This window comes from Cryptomeria japonica, chromosome 1, assembly GCF_030272615.1.
Source record: "Cryptomeria japonica chromosome 1, Sugi_1.0, whole genome shotgun sequence".
In the NCBI taxonomy this organism is placed as follows: Eukaryota; Viridiplantae; Streptophyta; class Pinopsida; order Cupressales; family Cupressaceae; genus Cryptomeria; species Cryptomeria japonica.
In genome coordinates this window covers 635,042,131-635,063,534 of record NC_081405.1, presented here as the reverse complement: position 1 = coordinate 635,063,534, position 21,404 = coordinate 635,042,131, and the positions used below count along the sequence as shown (strand labels likewise).

The following is a 21,404-nucleotide window of genomic DNA, read 5'->3' as shown; positions in this document are numbered from 1 at the left end:
AATAAAAAGCTAACTAAACAAGCTAAATAAGTCGACTAAATAGCTAAATAAGTCGACAACTAAGATGACCACTAAGATTAGAAGATGACCATTATAGAAGATATTAATATTATTTTAACAAAATATGAGTATTACAGCTTTAGATTGTTTTTGGAACCCTTTGTCTCTTATGATATTGAAAGTGAAATTAACTTCAAGTTCTAACATCTATTAAGTGGAAACAGCTACCTCCAAATTGACAAAAGCAAACCAGCTCCTCACACAAATGAGAATTCACATTTTGCCAGGAGCATGGTGGTTTTTATAATGCAGAAAAGGAATAGCTGTGCCATATATAACATGTATGAATGTCAAATGAGAGATAATGAAAAACAATTTGATCTTGTAATTTTACATGCAGAATGTAAAGCCATTCTTCAGAATAACACAAAAAATGATCCATTAATAACACAGACACACTTACACACACAAAGATCAGCTTTTGGAAGTAAATTGGCAAACCTCCCAACAGCGTTCCAGTTGAAATATTTGTTTGTGATGAAATCATCTCTTGCTCCTTAGATTTCATCTCTGCTTCAGCTGCTTTTTTCTCTCTTTCAGCTGATTCCCTTCTCTCCAGTTCTGCAGCTGCCTTTTTCTCTGCTTCTGCAGCTGCCTTTTTCTCTGCTTCAGCTTCACTTTCTGCCTTCAATTTAGCATGCTGAAGCAAAATACAAGTACTGTTCAAATTGTTCAATGTTTCAAATGCCTGGCATGATAGAAAACATACTCTTCTATATAGAAAAGAAAGGAAAATCAGTTAGCCTTGGCATACAACTGTTATTTCCTTTTGGGCAGAAATTTCAAATATTTGCAGCAATTTATAAGGTTACCTTAATGTTGCAAATAGAAATTGTTAAAGCCTCTTGAGGGCTTATCACCAAAAAGGTGGCCAACTCTGCTTACATTCATGGATGCAATACCCTTCTGACTAATGCTTTGGATGTTGGGTATCACATATATAATTTTTAGATATGTTTCTACGTAGTCAAAAACAGGAAAGCTATTGTATAGTGAAAAAGTGCTGACTCGCCTTGTGCCCTAACCTAAGAACAAAAAATATAGGCTTGCTTTTAGTTTGTGTATTTCCACATGCTCAAAGAAATCCCCACTAGTTCTAGGTTTTACATTTCAAAATTTTGAGTAAGGAGATATGTCATTTCCTTGACTCTTCATAAAAGGGAGCTTCTCCTAAAAATTTGAAGAAAGGTTTAGCTTTGCATGCTCTTCTATTTTGTGTTGTCCCAAAAGGCACAAATTAAAATGCTAGCTTATTTGTCTGATTATGATGTGGATTTAACTTTCCCATACAACATATCACAGATAATATATAACAAATATGGTATTGGACATCTACTTGACCTCCAAGAATGCTAAATTTGAGTAGCTACAAACCAAATACAACTTTTCATAAGGACAAAAGAGGTTTGGGAAGAGAGGATTTGTGTACTTTGCACAGCAGGGATAGTGGAAACAGAAAAACGCTTTATTCTAGATTGCAATGTTGGAATTGTTTGTCATTGATGTCAAGATGGGTTATCATTGATGTCAAAGTCTTGTTGTCATTTATGCAATGATGATTTAATATAAAGTTAATAGATGCAAAGAGCACATTGAGAAAATGGATGGCAACCATTGTAATTGTTGGCCAATAACAGCAGAGACAGTCAATTGCTTTACAAAGCAAGAATAGAAGATTTAAAGTTTTAAAGAGCAGAGATTAGGTGATAATGAACCACAATCTAAGTCAGCATAAGAATTAATGAAACAATGACAGTGACTGTTATTGCAGTGATTTATAAGACACCAATAAAAGTAATGAAGCGGCAGATGGTAATATGTTATAAGTGAGTGAGTTATAGATCCTCATCATGTGTGAGTTCCAGATCACTAGTTTATGAGTGAGTTCCAGATCACTAGTCTATGAGTGAGTTTATGGCAGACATATCGCAGATCAATGACAGATCCTCATATGATGTGTGGTGATAAACAAAGTAATGATCAATATATAACTAAATGCAGTGATCAAAAAAAAGATTAGTTTGATTAATCATTGGTTAAGCAAAGGATGTGATGCTTATGCAAGATAGAAGTAATCCACTTTGAAAAGAAGCAAACCCAATAAAGAAGCAAACTTCATATGATATAAGCAAATACGATGATCAAGAAAAGCAAATATAATAACCAGCAACAATTATTAAAGAGGACAGTAATTATATTTTACAAAAAGCAAATAAGACAAAAATCAGATAAGATTAAAAAAACAGAAAAAGAAGACAACAGAAAAAGACAGAGAATAGGACAAAAAGATGATTTGCTTTCCCAAAGGTATGATTCAGAATTAGCAAATGATAAAATAGAAGACTAAAACAAATGTTGACTGATAATATATGCTGACTGATATTAAACTAAGTTGCCAGTTCGGGTTTGGATTCAAGTCCAGGTTCGAAGACCCGGTTTGTCAGTTCGTCAATACAGCAAAATTTTGAAATGGGGTTTGGGTTTGTTAGTACAAAAGCATGTAATACACACACACACATACACACATATATATAAGCATAAATTAAGATTAGAATGCAACATAATATCATATAAACAACAAAACACCATAAACTTGTAATCATAGCATCATGATCATAGTTCATACCATCATAGCATCATATACTTCAAGTCCAACATCAAAATTTTAAAATGATAATATCAAGTTCAAGTATCATTGTTTCAACATTCAACTTGCAACAATTGGAACTTTATACTAAGTTCAAATCATCTAATGGATTCTTCTTCTTGCAATAGCAGTCAAGAATAGCAATAAGAAGATGAAAGTCTAATTGCAAGTCAAGAATAAATGCAATAGCAGTCAAGAGTAACAGCAAAATTCTTTCACGGAAACAACTAATGCCATTGAAGATGATGAAGAAGAAGAAGAATGAGCAGTCCAGAAAGTGAGCTCAGGAAGGAATATTTTTGTTGCTTTTATAAGCCAAGGATTGTAAATCAGAATGAGCTAATGCATGGGTATTTTGCTGTTGTGATTGAGTATTGCTCTAGTACATTGTATAAGATTAACAAGTAAGAGATCAGAACTCAGTTGTTTGCTGCTCTGTTTTATCTTGCTTCAGACATAAAAAATTTGAATAAATCTATCGATTGTCTGTTGTTGTTCTTAATAATTTTAAGTCTTAAACCTGCATGATAACTTGCAAAACAATCAAACAAATCTGCAAGTCTGAACTCGTTCAGATTAGTTTTATAAAATTTTGCAAAAAAAATATGTAAATTTGGGCAACCAAGTGTCCAGGTTTGCCCTGGGTTCGCCCCGGGTTCGCCCTGAATGAACCAGCTTGCCTGGGTACAAACACTAGCCGAGCCCAAAGGCGAACCGAACCAGAACCCAAACCCAAAGGCGAACCGAACCAGGACCCGAACCCAAAACGAACCAGACCAGACCCAGGGGCCCAGGGCAGCGAACCAGACATCCTAGATATTAAACATAGATAATTAAGCACGATTTGTTATATACAGATCACCTCTAAAAGGTGTGATTTCATCAAGATTTGGTAAGATATATAATTAATAAATGAAAGGATGTATATTTTCAAAAGTTACGATTATGAGTTAGTAAAGAAATAAAAGAATATGATGACAAAGGGCTGCAATTAATGAAGAAATGCATTAAAGGAAATTAAAAAACGTAATCTGCAGATGAAAAGGTGCATATCATTAATAAAAAATTATAAAGAAAAACATTTGTTTATAAAGAGGCATCTCTTGGAAATACATGATGTCTCTTAATAAAGAGACATCTTTTGAGAGGAAGATAAAGATATATATAGAAATCACAAATGGAGTTTGAAGGGGAGTGAGTGGGTAATAAATTGAAGAAGAGGAAGTACGTGAAAACAGAGGAGAAACAAATATGAAAGCATACTTGTGAAAGGTTGCCTCTCTTGGTGAAGAGGTATGTTGAAGTTATTATATGAGGAGAATGTGAAGAATTTATGACAGATATATGAGAAGATTGTAATCTGTTTTGTGGCAGATCCAAGGGTAATATGAGAGGCACATTATAGCACAAGTTGAGAAAGTGATTATAGCAGATATAAGAAGGAAATGTTGCAGATTTAGAAGAGAGTTTTTGTGGCAGTTTTATATTCATTTCATCATAGCAAATTTGGAGAACAAATTGAGAAGAAGAATTATAGCATAAGTTGAGAAGAAGAGGATCATCCATCATCCGCTAAAAGGTGGAAATTAGAATGAGGGTTTGGTGTCTCTAATTGAATGAGGAGTTGGTGCCTCTAGTGGGTTAAGCACTAACAAATAGAATGAGGGGTTGGTGCCTCTAGTGGGAAAGGTTCTCACAAACAGAATGAGGGTTTGGTGCCTCTAGTGGATTGATACCTACAAATTTGTAAAAGAATTTTTCTATATATAAGGAAGCTATTTAACTGTGGTTTCCTCCTGTAAGAGTTTCCATGTATATATCTTGTGTTCAACTTGTTACGCATAACAGTTAGATCCAGGTGAATGTTAATATGAAATGAATATGCTTTAAGATTAAGTTAGATGTTTATGATACTAAATTGAAAAAGTAGAAGTTTGTTGTTATAATGATTCACCCTCCTTCCCCCACCTCTCAGTATCACTGTGTTCTCCACATGCAGTGCATACAAAGACATCTGGGACAAGTACATGAGTAATTTAGCACCAGCATCTTTTCAAAATTTATTCAGTGAGAAGATGAAGAGAATGGAAGAGTTCATTAACTGAATAGCAGAAGAGCGGCACTTCACAAAGCAAAAATAGCAGGGTCTGCTGTCCCATTGGCCTTCTTTGGTCTCATGGATAATAAAAGTCTTCTATTCTGTTTTAAGTTAAACTGTAAAAGGTCAAAAGAATTGTTTCTATATAAGAGGAAACAAATCTATGTAGGATTTATCAATCAAACAGAAGAGATCAACCAATTTGCACAGTTTGTCACTTGCATAAGTTCATAAGCAGCAATTTGAGAGATAGATAAAAGTTGACTTATGAATCTGCTTAAGATATATGACATTATAACTTATTCTGGAAATTTACATTTACATTCATAATCTACATTTTTAGTCATTTGTATATCATCACCAACAGAGAGTATTTGGGAAATTCAACCCAAACACTAAATGCAACATACTAATTATTTCTCTTCCAATTCCTACCCTTGGATGTCTTGAACAATCTGACTAACATTGACAAGAACAGAGTTTGCAACTTGGATGACTGATTGATGGCAAGATAGATGAATTTATTAGTCCCCAAGTAATGGAAAATAATTGTTCAGTTCAATGGAGTGGGTGAAATGAAGTTCTGCTTCCACACCATCTTCATGTCAAAAGCTGTTTGATACTAGCCCAATTCTAGGTATAACAGTAAATTCCTTCACCAATACATGTACGTCCACACACATGTATAAACAAAATTCAACTAAAGTCTTAGCAAAGATCAGCTATTATAGTTAACTCTATCTCAATAGAACACGTCAGAATATGAATGAATTGAATCAATCGAACAGACTACAAAACGACTGTCACAAAAGACAGACCTTTCCCAGCAAACAATCAACCTTAAAGCAAGAATATATACAAACCTCAGCTTCTGCCCTAGCTTTCTCTTGCCGTTCCCTGATCTCCCGGTCTTCTTTTTCCCTCTTCCTGGCTTCTTCAACAGCGACTTCTTTTCTTATTCTACGTTCTTCTATTTGAGAACGTTGTTGGTGGTCCCATTGAACTGCAGACAAGTGACTATCACGAGCTTCTGCTCTGTTGTCATATATGTGATTAGATATAGACATTATAACACTCAAAAGACTGAAAAACAAAATTATTTTAAAACAGTGCATTTACATCAACAGCTGCTAATTCGATCACATGAAATGCACACATATTCACTAAATTTTAAAAATCCTTGTTGAAAAAATTATTTGCAGCAATCTAGTGCAGAGTTCATGTCCGTACATATTGAAATAAATTTTAACATCATCCATTCACCGAAGCTGATTGAAAAGAAATTCAAATGAGAGCACCCAGTGACAGATAAATTAAAATGAATTCAAACCTTTGGAATTATGAATGCCTAAAGTTGGAAATGAAAGGAAACTTTTACCCAAAAGATAGTCAAACTGCACTTAATGAACAGCCAAAAAACTAATGTAGAACTGAATATTCAGTCAAAAACAATAGTTAACCTTAAGTTTTTCTATCAAGTCGAAACCTTTTAGTTATACTCATTTGGCTATATGTAGAGGCACTTTCAGTACCACCATCAAACTTATCAAATCCAAGTTTTGATATATACACTTTACAAACCCACCTACTTGAAAGGAAAATTTATGTGATCTCACCAAAGCATCAAAAAGCCAAATTCAAACTGTCAAAAGGCTTTGCTGTGAAGAAAGAAAACTACATTATATCTCAAAGAATTGACAATGAAGCTCATTAGTCATTATACATATGTACATTACCAGTCATTGAATGTTCTAAAGTAAATTTCATCTGAATCAGGTTTTACAAATCCTCAGGCAATAACAATCATCGCAAACTTGACATAATGTTAAATATCTACATTTGAGTACTTCAAATTATGGTTTGTGATTTCTATAGATTAATGAACCTCAAGTTGTTGCTTCTTCACTTTTAGATCTATACCCTACAGAAACTTCATACAGTTGTCTTTCATTCAGCATCAAAAAGAAAGAGTCAAGAGATTCATGCATGAATGCCCTAATATCATGGGTCAATGAGTTTGACTCGAAAACTACACAATTGGATCTTGATAGCAATATCATAATTTGACTTGCTATGGAAAAAACCTCCTACTTATCAATTGATGAGCTTAAGGGGCTCTATAATGAATGGTTCATAAGGCACTATTGGTTGAAAATTTTGTACACTTGGGGAAATATACAAAATTGTGGTTTCAACCACAGCACACAAGTAAAAACTCTTCTAATTAAGGGAAGGCTCCCCCTATCTAACTACAACTTTGAAAATAAAATAGGATGGGACAGCAATTTTTCTTCTTTTTTCAAGAAAGACAATATCCTTTTCTCTTCACAGAAAAGGATAGCGGTTAAATATGAACAGCAGTAACCACTTACAAGTGAAATGAGAGAAAGGAAATGAAGTTTCCTGAAAGTGCAAAGACTTCCGTCACTTCCTTCGGGACGGGACAACAATATCAAGCTCAAAGACTTGATTATGTGAAGTCCTATCTACCCTTTGCTATACTAAATTTTACAACGAATAAAAGACAACAACTCAAAGACTGGAATAATCTATTCTTTCAACACAAAGACAAGAACTAATGCAAGCTCAAAGACTTGCTGCTATTTCTTATCAAACAATAATTTTTTCTCAAGAATAGACGCAAGCTCAAAGACTTGCTACTCCTAGAGATTTTCCTATTTTAATTAATCTTCTCTACTTGCAGCTCAAAGACTTCAAATCAGATTAAACTACGCTCCTTTAGAAACACTTTGCATGGAAGAAATAAAAAGATTCAAACTCAAACATGTAGCTCAAAGACTCAAAACTTGAGTAATCCTTCTTTAAAATTCTTCAAAAACTTTTAATTCACATACATAAGCTCAAAGACTTCTTGCTGTAAATTTGGCAGAGCTTTTGCTTGCTTTCCAAAAAGATAAAGATTACAATAGACCCCTTAAGTATTTATAGAAGAGGAGCCTTGAGAAAAAGGTGGGAGGATCCTAACTAACTTGAAAGATTCTCTCAACCAACAAGACTTATTCAATAACTAACTAAGACTTCATTAACTAACTAAGACTTATTCCAACTACAGTCCTAATCAGACACAACTTATAGTTACCTTACATGTAATTACAAAAGTGCAAGTAATGTGTAACTTGCGTTTTACGATTAAAAAAAAAATTTACATGTAACTTGTCAAAACAAAATTACAACTAAAGATTACAAAAGAGGGAAAATTCAACTAAGTGTTGAAAAACACTTAAGTTGCATTTTGTGAAGACACAAATCCTTGAAATTTTTGGATGCTCGCTTGTAGTTCCTCGGGATTCGGTTCATGGGTGTTCTTGGCAACAACCATGGTCTTCACAATAGTGTCATGACACCAGAGGAGCGCAGAATTGTTTTTATCCAGGATAGACTGGATTTCATGCAGAAAGGCTTGGTGTTTCATCAATGTCTGAATTGAAGCGGTCGAGAATTGTTCGCTCCTCCATTCATTATGAATCCTCATTTGTAAATCAGCAAGAACTTCTTCTTCTGGAATCAGCTCTCCATCCTGACTTACTATGTTGCAAGAGGCCCTTTCACAATGTGAGATAATATCTCGGAAAACTTCACCCCGGAATCTCTTTGCATCACCGATCTCCTCAATGAGGGATTTAAGAACAAGGGCCTTGTTTTCTAGGAGCTCTTCAAATTCCAAGTACATGACCCTGGAAGAGATGATGGCATGCTCCTATAGAACACTCAGCTTTTGTTGGGGCATGGTACACCAGATTGTCAAACTTTCTTCAACACTTTCCAAATTCTTTTTGAAAGTATTAGAAGTCTGATCCAGTTTCTCCTCAACAGTCTCCAACTTAGACATCATCTCAAAAATGTCTTTCACTACCTGAGCACATAGATCATGAAGCTGATCAACCCAAGAATCCAGTGCTTGTACCTTCTGAGCAACCCTTTCCACTCCACGAATTGATTCTTGGGAACCAGAAGAACCTATGGAGTTTCTCCCTTCAGCAACAGATTTTGTGATTTTATGAACGGCTGCCATAAGTTGTCGGTTTTCATCTTCTAGCTTGTCTTTCTTTGCTAGAAGCTCATCACTCCTTTGCACTAGCGAAGCAACAAAAAACTGAGCATCATGTTTAATGACCTCATGCGTTTGTTTGCCCAATTCTATCCTTGTAACCTTATAATCAGCAGCTGACATTTCTTCAAGTGGCTTATCCGCAATAGGTTCCACAATTTCAACTACCTTCATCTTGTTGCTATCAACAGTTACTCTGGAGATAGTCTTGGCCTTCTTAGCAACTTTAGATCTGGACTGTTTCAGTTGCTGGTAATCAAAGGCATCAGGTGAGATTTCTTGCTTCTTCCTTTTCGGGGTAAAAGAACTAAGCCATGGAGGCAAAGTCATCAACTCCCCTCTACTAGCAACCGTAGGCAAAGGAGAAGCAATTTCTGTTTGAATCACCATGGTCATCCTGGGAGGAATATCTGTTTGGACAGCGACCACAATTTGCTCAGATACCAATGGGCATGAAGATTGCCTCATGAATTCTTCAAAACCAGAAGTGGAAGTATCAATTTCTGATAACTGGATGCAAGTAGGAATATCCTCAGGAGCTTCCAACGCACTCTCTTGTTGAGGATCAGGAGATGGCTCGTATGTTGAAATGGGAATAGCATTCTGAGGAGACTCATCCACAAGCAAATCAGGAGTAGAAAGAGGCATCTCAATGGAAACTGGAGAAATGATCTCATGAGGCGAGTCTGAAACCGGAGACTTAGGAGCATCATCAGATTGTTGCCCCTCTTTTGGATTATCCAGATCAATCACCTGAACATGGAATCGTGATTTTTCCTTCCCACGAACTATCGTCTCCTCAGGAGGAAGCACTACTGCGCGACTGACTCGCAACTTGATCCTTGTGCCCAAAGATGATGCACCCTCCTTGTTGTCAACCTGAATCTCAGACTTACGTCCAAGACGCCCCATAGAATCATCTTCTTTACCAACCTTGATTTTTATAAGTCTAACAGCATTACTTTTCAACAATGCGTTGGTGTTGGCCAAGATAGGCTGAAATCTCTCAAGGATGGATATGCACTCTTTGTGCAACCATTGGATCAAAGGAAGTGGAGCTTCCTCAACCCTTCGTGAAATGTATTCAGGATCAAGTATGTGCCCATCATCAATCATCCCTTGTGAGATATCCACCAAGTTCAAATCAACAATTTGCTCAACAGTGAGCCTGCAGTAATCCATCTTCAGAACTTCGGCTTCTGTGTGGAGATCTACCCAGACGTCCTCAATGCGATGCACATGCACAAAGGATTTCTTGATCTTCTCCTTCATACCCCTGTAATCAAAATCAGCTCTAGGTTTAAACCTTTTGAGCTTGATTTCCTGCAATTCAGTCTCCATGGCCTTAGCTTTCACAGATGTGACAAGGGAATACCAGCCAATTTTCAACGGGTTTGTGGTAGAGATCCCCATTCCAACCTTGTGTCTAGCAGACAGAATAGTGTGGACAGCCATGATCTGTCTTCCCAACTCCATAAGAATGATCTTATCAGTTGGGTATCTGGGAAGCATATATGGCTGACCACCATAGCATCCAATTCTCATATAGGTGAAGGTGGGAAACTGCAGAAACAAACATCCATACTCGCACACCTTTTCGCATGCCTCATCTGATACTCTCTTGTTTCTAAGAGTTTTGTCAAACTAACACATGAAATATCCGAAGAATGCATCTTGGACTCTTCTGAAATGCAGTCTGTTGGGTCTCAACGACAACTGGTCATAATACTCCCAAACTGGTATAAGTGAGCGATCACCCTTGGTAGAAAGACCTAGAAAGTGTCTAAGTGATGCTGCTAAGTATACCAAATATGAATTCATGAAGAAGGTCATGGTGGTAGGAACTGCTGCAAGTTGTTCGCACAAGGCATCGCTGATGACTTCTCCCCACAAAATGTGATGAGACTACCTTATGAACATGATGAACTGGTACATCCATGGCTCAAAGACATTGGAATGCTCAAGGCCCATCATCCTGCTGAGAAGAGTTATGGTGTCTCCTATCACTCATTTGAAATCGCAGCGGTACAACTTTGCCCACCTTGCGAAGGAGGCTTGTGGCTCTTGGATCCACCTATTGATGTGTCGCTTGCAATCTTTTTCCTTCTTCACATAATACTCCGCTGCACTTTCTTTGGAGATTTCCATATAGGTATTCTGAAGACCTTCTCGATCGTATTTGCATCAAGACGGATTAGAGCTTTGCCATCATCATTTTTTATGACTCTTGACTCTTTGTCAAAATGATGGGCGCAGGCAAGAACAAATTCAGGTTCTAAGGCAACCACCGGGAAAGATGATGCATGGTGGATATGGCTGTCCAACAGCCGCTACAAGTTATTATCCTGTGGATCTTCTACCCTCTTGATGAATTTTGACATATCAACGTGCCCTATTTCCATGTCTCTGATGCGATCCAAAGGAGAAGAAACCTAGGAAGGTGCTACCTCATTCTGATACTTGTCATATTTGTATTTCATCTTCTTTGGAGCTGGAGATGCCAGCAAATCTAACATTGATTGTGAGCTTGAAATACTATGATGAAGACTTAAAAGAGTTAAGGCAACATCATAGTCAGCTGCAAATATCATTCTTCCTTCTCCAAATGGGAAAAACTTCGATTCTTGAACTTCACGATTTTGTGAGAGGAAGAGGGGAAATATATGAAAATGGGAAAATCTTGACTTTGACCAATGCAATCGGGGTTTTAAAACCTGAATGCAAGTACACTTGTAAATTTCCAAATGGAGAAATGGATGGAAAATGAGAATTTGACTTGCGGAAAATGACGGAAATGGAAAGTACGGATATGGGAAAAATGAATGGATAGAAATGGGAAAATCCGGGAATGTCATTTTCATGAAAATGGGAAGAACTCTTCAAACATGTAATCCGGTTTTTAAAACCCGAATTTGAAAGGGAGGGGTATTTCACACTCTTCAACTTGGAATTTTAACAAAAAATGGTTAAATTCCTTAACCGTAAGGGAAGAACAAGAATTTCCAGCGAACTTGTAATCGGGATTAAAAATCCCGAATACAAGTAAAGAGGGAATTTTGGGAAGAACAATGCAATTCGAAAATTGCATACCAAGGGGAAGATCTCTCTCACAAAAACCGATTTTTGGGGAAAGAACAACATATTTCCAAAAATGCAACTAAGAAAGAAAACTAAGAAAACAAGAAAATAATAAAATGAAGGAAAGAAAGGAAAGAGAAAATACCTTTCTTCAAACTGAAAATGTTTCTCCAAAAATGCAACAAACTTTGGAATGGAGAAGACACACCAATAAATAGAGACAAACCGAGATGCCAAACCCTTGCCACGTTTTTAGAAAAACGTCTTATATGAAAAAACGTGGCAGCAAATGAGAATAGAATGGCTTGGAAAATGCTTGAAACCTCCTTAACCCTCAACGCCTTAGCATGAAAGGCAAAAACGAACTAGGAGACAGCAACTTCGTGGAAATTTAGTCTCCCAAAATGTGGCGTTTTGGAAAAACGTGGTTGCTGATTTGAAGCAAAAAACCAGTAAATGCAACCTCCATATGGCGTGACAAGTGGTTTCAAATGTATAAGAATAGGGTAGAAACCAAAACATCTCTCCTTCCTCGAAACTCTCCCCAAAAATCGATTGAAATCTTCAACAATTTTGCTTCCAACTGAAAATCGGGTTTTTGGGAGAGAAGAACAAGTTCGAATTTGCACTTGGATGTGAAAATCGGGTTTTTGGGAGACAAATACAAGTTTTAATTTTCACTTTTTCACTTACAAAGCCAAATCGGGTTTTTTTAGCCAAATAGCAAGTTTTATTTTTTACTTTTTCACTTACAAAGCAAATTCGGGTTTTTTAGAACAAACTACAAGTTTAAAATTGTCAAAAATGCACTTTATGTGTAAAATCGGGTTTTTGGGAGAGAACTGCAAGTTTTAATTACTTGTAAAAGGGAAATAAAATCCCTACAACAAGTTAGAATTGCTTGCACACATGTAATGGGGGTTTAAAATCCCTATTACATGTAAAAACCATTAAAGTAGGGGTTTTTGGAGAGAACTACAAGTTTACTTGTAATTTAGCCAAAAAATGCCTATTTTAACTAAAAAAGACCAAAAAACAACAAAAATGATAAAAACAATAAAAGGGAAATTTAAAACAAATTACAAGTAACATTTTTTAATAAAAGTGCACATGTAATAAGCTGAAAATTCCCCTACAAAGACCAAAACAATGAACATCATTAAAACTTGCAGTTTGAAGAAAATTCTCCACCTATAGTCGGGATTTTAAAACACAAAATTGAAGGAAAGACATAGCAAACGAACCCAGAATTCAACGAAATTTGAAACGTAGTTCGAGGATGGACTGAGGATTAAGCCAGTCCAAGGATTAGTCGAAATTATGCCTCGGGAAGCGTGCCATAGAGTAAAAAAAAAAAAAAATTCACAAACATTTTATGTAGTGGTCCTTCATTTTTGGAAACAAAAAATGAGGACAACAGGCACAACACTTGCTAAAGGTTTTGCAAATGGGATTGCAAGCTGTGATGAACCCTTGCTGGTTCAATCCTTCAAACTGCTGTAATTTAATATTTTTTCTGTGTTTTTTATTATTAGAGATGGTCTTCAAAAATAGAAAGAAGTTGCAGAAGGGGTTTCTTTAATTTTCAATACATATTGAAAGAATACATGAAATTAATCAGCTAAAACAAGGAATTGGAGAATTTAGAAGCATACCCGTAGGTCCTCAGCCAATTTATTGAAATTAAAAGATCCAAACCAGCAACTTACAAAGTTCTGATTTTTATTCTGAAAACATATCAGGTCTGCTCTTATTTAATAATAAGACCCCCAAACAGTAAGAAGATGAAGCCAATAAATGAGCAAGTTGTGTGTTTGGGAAAGAGACTTCCAAACCACAAAAAATTATCAGCAATAACAGCAAATAGAAAACCTACAACAAATCTGCCTTGTAAGAAGCCAAATCTGCCCCAATTTGATTCAATTTGACTTCTGAATGACGCCAACCAAGCTGCAACAATTCGATTGATCTTTCACAATCTCAAAGCTACTGAATTTTGAAAAATGCACACTCTCCAAAATAGGTCCAAACCCTAGCCACCATTGCCAAGTGCTCAGAAGAAATGTCAAATGCTCAATATCAATGAATGAAGTCTAATTTCATCTTGGCTGTCTAAATACCCAAAAGGTACGATTTTTGGCAATTAGGGTTTTTTTAATCATAACTTGCTTTTAGGGTTCCCAACTTAACCCTAAAAGGGACGCCCAACTTAGGAGATATTAAATTTTCACTTAAATAAATTTAAGTGATGCACTTTATGATTTTATTTTAATATTTCATTAAAACATTAATTGCCTACAAGAACCACTTAAAAATTCATATCTCCCTAATTATTGCTCAGAAATTGAATCCGTCAGAAGCTGGGGCCACAGTTCGCCATGCCAGTTAAAATAGGAGCATGTCTATTTTTAGCATTTTTTCCCTTAAAAATAGGAAATCCTCATAAGCAAAGACTAGAACTGAACTCAACACTGAACTAGAACAAATAGACTGACTACCCCTCAAGATACTGCATCATTGACCCCCTTATCCATACCCCATTAGCCTAAAAGGGTTCAAAAATAGGCTAACTCCTCAAACCACTGTCCCTGACTAGGATGGGGACATTACACAAGCTAAGTGGGTTTAACCTTATCATTGACCCCCTTATCCATACCCTGTTAGCCTACAAGGGTTCAAAAATAGGCTAACTCCTCAAACCACTGTCCCTGACTAGGATGGGGACATTACACAAGCTAAGTGGGTTTAACCTTAAAGGAAACTTTGTGCTTAAGCGTGCTTGAGTTGGAGAAGTATTGCGATGGGTGACCTGTAATGTCCCGTTTTAGAATAGATAGAGATATTGAGACAATAACTTCAACTTCTCACACTTATTTTATCAAATACTTACACTTAGACCCGATAATGGAAGTTATGATAGATATCAACTGCTGTTTCTGATGTAAATGATATAAATATATGCAAGATGATATGGATGTCAATATATTTAAGAACAATATCTGATGTAATGATGAAACATGTTATGGATAAGCTATTCTCAATCACTTATAATGATAGCATGATAATAATATGTCTGATAGGGCAATGTAATTATGCAAGGTATAATATCGCTATGAGTGATAGGTTGCAAATTCAGATTCTGACTTAGATGCTTGCAACTTCAAATATAGATGCTGTTCCTGAATATCTTTTAATACATGCAATCACGTGGTGAAATCTTTGATATGCACGATATTACTTGCAGCTAATAATGTGCCTACGGCATTTGCTCACTGAGAGCGATCCAAACTGGATCATAAACAAAATACAAACTCCACGATGTTTCTAATGAAAGAATCGGCATAACATTTATACATTGCCATCTGAATGGATGCCTTCTTTGGTTGTCTCCTCACGAACTGGAAACGTAAACCGCCTCCTTTCATTATGGTTAGTTAATTGATATACTAATCTTGCTTGTTTCAACGGTTATATGCATTATTAGTTTAGTTATTCATTATCGAATCACCTTATGTAATAATGATTCCTTGATGAATCGTATGGATGTTTATCCTTGAGCCTAGGCTGACTTACTTCAAAGGCCGATACTCATGAATGAACGTGTCTTCCTCTATTAATATGATACTCATACACTGATTGAGTGCTGGTTTATGGTATCTATCTTGCAACCGTGATTATTATCAATGATAGTGGTAACGTATTTGGTGATGGCTAACAAGCTCAGATCTGATGTCCATCGGGTGGTCATGATTAATCTTACCTTCATGCCGATGATGTATTTTACCTTCTATCTCGGTTATTCAGTCTATTCTTTATATGATCATTGGTCTTTGAGGATGAACTTGGTTTCTTATCTTCATAATGATTTTGGACCTTCTTGGGATATCTTGTCATGACCTTGCTGCGGCATCATGGGAAAACACAGATGTCGACATAAGATTGTGATCAGGTATACGAGATGGTTTGAGGTCATTGTGCTCGGCATGATAGAGAATGTATATCCTTGGATTCTTCTTGGGATGATCGATGGATTACTACATAGATGCTTCCAAGTCTTTATTTTATGATATGATGCTAACACTTTGCATTGAAGGTGTACAAGGTTTATCAATGAGGCTCTTCATATTGAAGGTATGACTACTACTTTGAATCTTTGGTACTGTTATTTTATTATCGTCTTTATCTCGCTCTAATGAATAGAAACGGTCTTATTTATAAGGTTTCATGGTTTTCTAATCTTTATTCTTAACTACAACTACTTAGAGATTCAGGACTGCCACTCCTGAATATATATTTATTAAAAGCAAACTTTAGTTTAAGATGGGGACATCACATGACCTCCCAAGAAGGCCCAATGCTTCACCTCTGTGAGCAACACCTAGATGCAATGAGTGCTAAGTGGACCATTCATTCTCATGAGAGATGGGTTCTTATGAACCACTACTCATGAATCATGGGTCAATGAGTTTGACTCAAAAACTACATAGTTGAATCCAGATAGCAATATCATAATAGCCCTAATATCAGTCCTTAAATGGCCTTAAATGGCCTCTCCCTAACCATCAAGAAAAGCTCTCAGTCTATCAATCAGGTGCATAAATGCTCCCTATCATTGGTTTTGTGGCTTCTTTTGCAATGTAAGCAGTGTGTGGGCTTAATAGGCAATATTAAGTGCTATTCACTGGATAGTGTTCCTAAAGCCCAATGTTGACATGGCAACAAAAGAGGCATCTGGTATATATGCCCCCATGAAAAGATAAACCAATATTAAAATAAAGCTGACTGATGATATTGAGACACCAATCAATAAACTGCTATACAAACAAGGGATATGTTGCAGGAAGATAAAGAAACTTTGTACTATCTAATGAACTATTACAGATGAAATGTAAAACAATGCAACAATGCAATCAGTTGACTGCAAGCAATGCTCATACATTTTACGTTGATACTGCTTGTCCACACGGCGAGCCATCTCCCATTTTTCCTCCCTTTCTTTCTCTACATGCAAAAGTGCTGTAGCAGATCTCTCTGTTTCAGCTTTCAGTTCTGATTCTAGTGATAGCGTTCTCTCCCTGATTTCCTCCTGTGAAAAATTCCAAAATGTATGCTTATGATCTCAATATGTTAACTTCTTAGCAGAAAACAAAAAATAGATACCCTGACTACTTCACATTGACTCTTATCAAGTTATCAACAAAATATATAACTATATAGTCATGTTTTGTCCTTAAATTTATTTCTAGTTAACAAAGTAAAGAAATAACATAGCAGAATTTTCAAGTAAATTGATGAACATTCTTCACCTCTTGTATGTTTAATTCATTTCTGGAAGGTCATAACAATTAAGCTTTACAATGGATGAGATTTAAGTATTTTAACTGGAACCTATGTATTTTAATGCAAAACAGTCTATGCCATCTAGAATCAAGGCATCACTAAAAAGGCAACAAAATAAATGAGTAGTCACTAGAGTTAACAAACCTGAACTCTCAATGTTCTCTCACGTTCCAACTCAAACAGAGAACCTTCCACCACCCCAGTACTGGGCATTAATTGGTTTGCAGCTACCTCGAAATCCAATTGGTCATCTGTAGCTTCCACACCACTGCATCCAGGAACCTCAGAAACCTCAGTACAGCTAGCAGCATATGAAGATCAAAAACTAAATAAAATGAAAATAAATCAATATTTCAAAGGGCAAAAATTACAGTAAGAATGCTCTACCATATATGTGCGTAATGTATATACACATATGTGTGTGTGTGTGTCTATATATATATGTGTGTGTGTGTGTGTGTGTGTGTGTGTATGGTAGATCCATAAATAACAAGCAGACAATAGGAATGAGCATTTATATTGAATTTGATATGTTAAGAGATAGCCTTCAGAAACATGCTACAATATTGCGCTTTAGCTACACTGCTATCAGAGGAAAACAGCAGAACAACCCTCTTGTTTCTTAAATGTATAAGTTTTCTCTGTATTACTTGCCCAGATATATTTGTCATGGTCAAATTCTTATTGCTGATTTCATGTATAAAATTAGGTAAAGAAAAAAGGTATCACCTAATATGAAAAACTTGTGTAAGATCCCCTGTATGCTACCGCCTTGATTTCCTGACTCTAGTGTATTGACATTTCGTCAAACATTTTGTATCCTAGTTGTCCGGTTTAAATTCTGAATGTGTTTGTTTTACCATAAATAATTTAATAGTACAAATAATGCATGTACTTATAAAGAAAACCAATCAAACTGTGTATTGACTCTGGGTAATTTTGTCAAGCAGTTTGTATTATATATTCGGGTATGTCTCTTGCTCAGAAATGAATGTGTAGACATATTCTAAAACCAGTAGTAATAATCTTTCCAACATACATATTGACTGAAGATGGGATAATTTCCGATTACCATCAATTTATTATTGGTTCAATGCTGAACAGTTTGTGCGCTGTTACAGAATAATTCGATTATACAGTTTTGGAAAGGTTTGTTTAACATATTCACTGGGAACTATAGTATTAACTTCTGTGCAGATTGTACATAGAACAGCAGTTTGCAAGACTCCAGAAAGAAAGAAAATTTTCAAAGCATCTGTATGAATTCTGACCATTTTGTAGCCATTGCACCAATGCTCAGGATGAGCATTGTGGACACCAACTTGATATACCAGAACTCTATTTCAATATGCTTCAGATGGAGCAAGTTCAAAAATCCGAAGTCTTCAAAGAGGTTGCGCTGGTAATAAACTCAGAATGTTCTTTCATTCGAACCTGTCTCCACACATTCTTGTCTAACCACTTCAAGTAGCCAGCATAGCAAGGAACCATCTATTCTCCTATCTCCTTGCTATACACCTTATGATGAGATGACTCCAAGATGAATTGACCAGCACAAACATCTGTCCCAGGTATTGACTTTAATACAAACGCACGCCAACAGCAAACAAAGCCTATACCATTTGTTAACTCAATCAGCGGAGACGACCCTTCAAATGCTCGTTTTTATGAAAGAGAGACTCCTACCGGATTAATGAAGATCGCATCACCTAGATTCCAATCAATGCACATAAAATGAATTCATAAACTGCCACGAGTTGGGTACGTTCCAGCTTTTCTCCGCCCAGCAATCAAAGCAAGAACTTCACATTGAACAGAAATGACTCACCACAGTATAAAATTGGAAACAGATATTCAAACCCGTCCAAAGAGGTAAGAGAGAGGTTCTGTCTCCACAAACTATATATTCTGTGGTAAATAATATCATTATTTGACTAAACTTGAAATGTTAAATTTCCCAAAATACATACGCTCACATCTCCATCCAATGGATTATTTTCCTTTCCAAGGTTGTAAAGGTTTTTAAACCATTATATGCACTAAAGCCAAAGTAGATACTTGTTGCTCAACAACATATTTAATCCCCACAATTACCTAAGTGAAATAATTGTTCCTTTTTAGGCTCTTGCCCAACTTCTCTTGATCGCACCAAATATTAGAACATTGATGGTGTTTTCTTATATCATTCAAGAACCAATACCAATGAATCGCCCAGCACAAGGAATTAAGAAATGAACATCAAATATCGTTGTCCCATACCCAAAGAAGCAATAATAATACAGTGACAGACGGGACCCACCATCTAATAAATCTTCAAACTTGTAAATTATATGCTCAGAGTAATAATTTATTTGCTCCAACTATTCGTTTATTCCTCAATACAAATAAACATTTTCCAATTTCCAGCCATCATTATTTTGATAATTACTATAACTCAACCCTTATTTTAGAAAATAATAAATACAGTAAAAATTATTCTGCAAAACTTCCTACCATTTTACACCAACTGAGAAGCCTGGGTGACTCCTCCAAGACCATCTAGGGCAGACTACCGAAAATGTAGTCCTCAATATTTCCGTCCTGAGTCTAGAATCTGAATATCTTCTTAGAATTAATTATTTGACAAAACATAAATCATTCCGTATCTTCCATCCATCCCAAAAGCCCCTTAACTAATATTAATTTACAGTTCCCACACGGTTACTCCAATAAGATATTTTAATTAATTATTTGTGTAAAGTTATTATTAATTAATTATTTTATACTACCTTTTGAATATTTTAGGTAATAATAATTAATTAATTTTAATATACCCTTTTTTTAAATAATTTAACCTTTAGAAATTAAATAACATTTAAATTCTCAAACTGTCAAAAATGGAACTTTACATGTCTTTCCATCCCGAGATTGTTTGTCCTTAAGCAATTGAACACCTGTATATCAAACCAAAATACCAGGATCCCATATCAGTCTCATAAATATTGCACCAAGAATCCGTTGCGCCACTCTAAAATAACTATAATTTGCAATATTGTCCATCTGCAGTACTCCATCAAGCAAGCAAATCCCTGGATCCCTGGATCAGTAGCACAATGATTTAAATTCTTTCTAGTAGTTTCAAACTTTAATCACACTTTTTAATCTGACATAGAAAGATGTAAAACATACAGCAACTGAAAGAAGAGAAACAGCAGCAAAACCACAAGGCACAAGATTTTACGTCGAAACCCAATGTGGGAAAACAACGGTGAGAAATGCCACTAGGATCTATTGTCCTAATCTCACCTCACTGTCAAAATGATTACAATTCTTTGGGCACCAACCCAACAAAATCACCAAACTCTTATGAGCACCAACTCATTTGCTGTTACAATTCACTAACTTGAGCACCAACTCGGATATCAATTTCAACAAAAATCTTACAAAGGCACCAACCCTCCAATTCAGTTCTCAAACTTACTGCAGTTGTATAACAAAATTGATACAGTTTTACCTAGAAACACGTTTCCGGCTTCAAGGCACCTGTTTCGGAAACCGTCCCGATTTCGGGGACTTGGGGACGGCCGGAAACATTTCCCAGCCGTCCCCGATCCCCAAAAATTTCCGGAAACCGTCTCAGAAAGTCAGGGACGGTCAACATTTTCCCCAGGGACCTGTTGTGACGTTTTCACACATCGCCTCATTGCAAATGGAGACCCCCTACTTTTTAGGCCCTTCCAGTCTTTTGGCTTTTCTTTTTGGGTCTTTTTGCAGCAGTCTCGTCAATCTCTCTGCTTTGCAAGTGTTTGGGAGTTAAATTGATCAAGTCTGCTTTTCGTTTGAATGATTTTGGTGAAGTCTAGGGCCTGTTTCGTCAATTTTAGGGTTTCAGCCTTTAGTCCTAGATTTTAGGGGTTTCTGCTTGGGTTTTGGAAAAACTGAACATGGAACTAGAATCAGGACCCTTCAAGGAGCCTCCCAGTAAAATTTGAGCCAAAACGGAGCAACGTTCTATTTTTAGAAAGTTCCTATTTTTTAGGCATTTTACTGAGTCCCGGAATGTCTTCATTTTGCCAAAAATCAAACTTACTATTTTTATTAAGTTTCTATTTACAGTAAGTCATTCCTGTGTT

The 21,404-nt window shown here is 36.1% G+C and overlaps 1 protein-coding gene across 3 annotated transcripts in view; it reads right to left on the bottom strand.

Moving 5' to 3' along the window:
• LOC131042489 (mRNA export factor GLE1) overlaps positions 1–21,404 on the bottom strand; it is a 152,833-nt gene that overhangs the window by 108,695 nt on the left and 22,734 nt on the right. For 2 of the 3 annotated variants that reach the window (XM_057975799.2, XM_057975797.2), the window contains exons 4-7: positions 17,437–17,560; positions 16,890–17,038; positions 5,669–5,840; positions 502–700 (exon numbers count right to left, since the gene is read on the bottom strand). In XM_057975799.2, coding sequence (XP_057831782.2) covers positions 502–700; positions 5,669–5,840; positions 16,890–17,038; positions 17,437–17,560 — 644 coding nt within the window. The remainder of the gene's footprint in view (positions 1–501; positions 701–5,668; positions 5,841–16,889; positions 17,039–17,436; positions 17,561–21,404) is intronic. The other variant, XM_057975798.2, reaches the window with a different exon arrangement.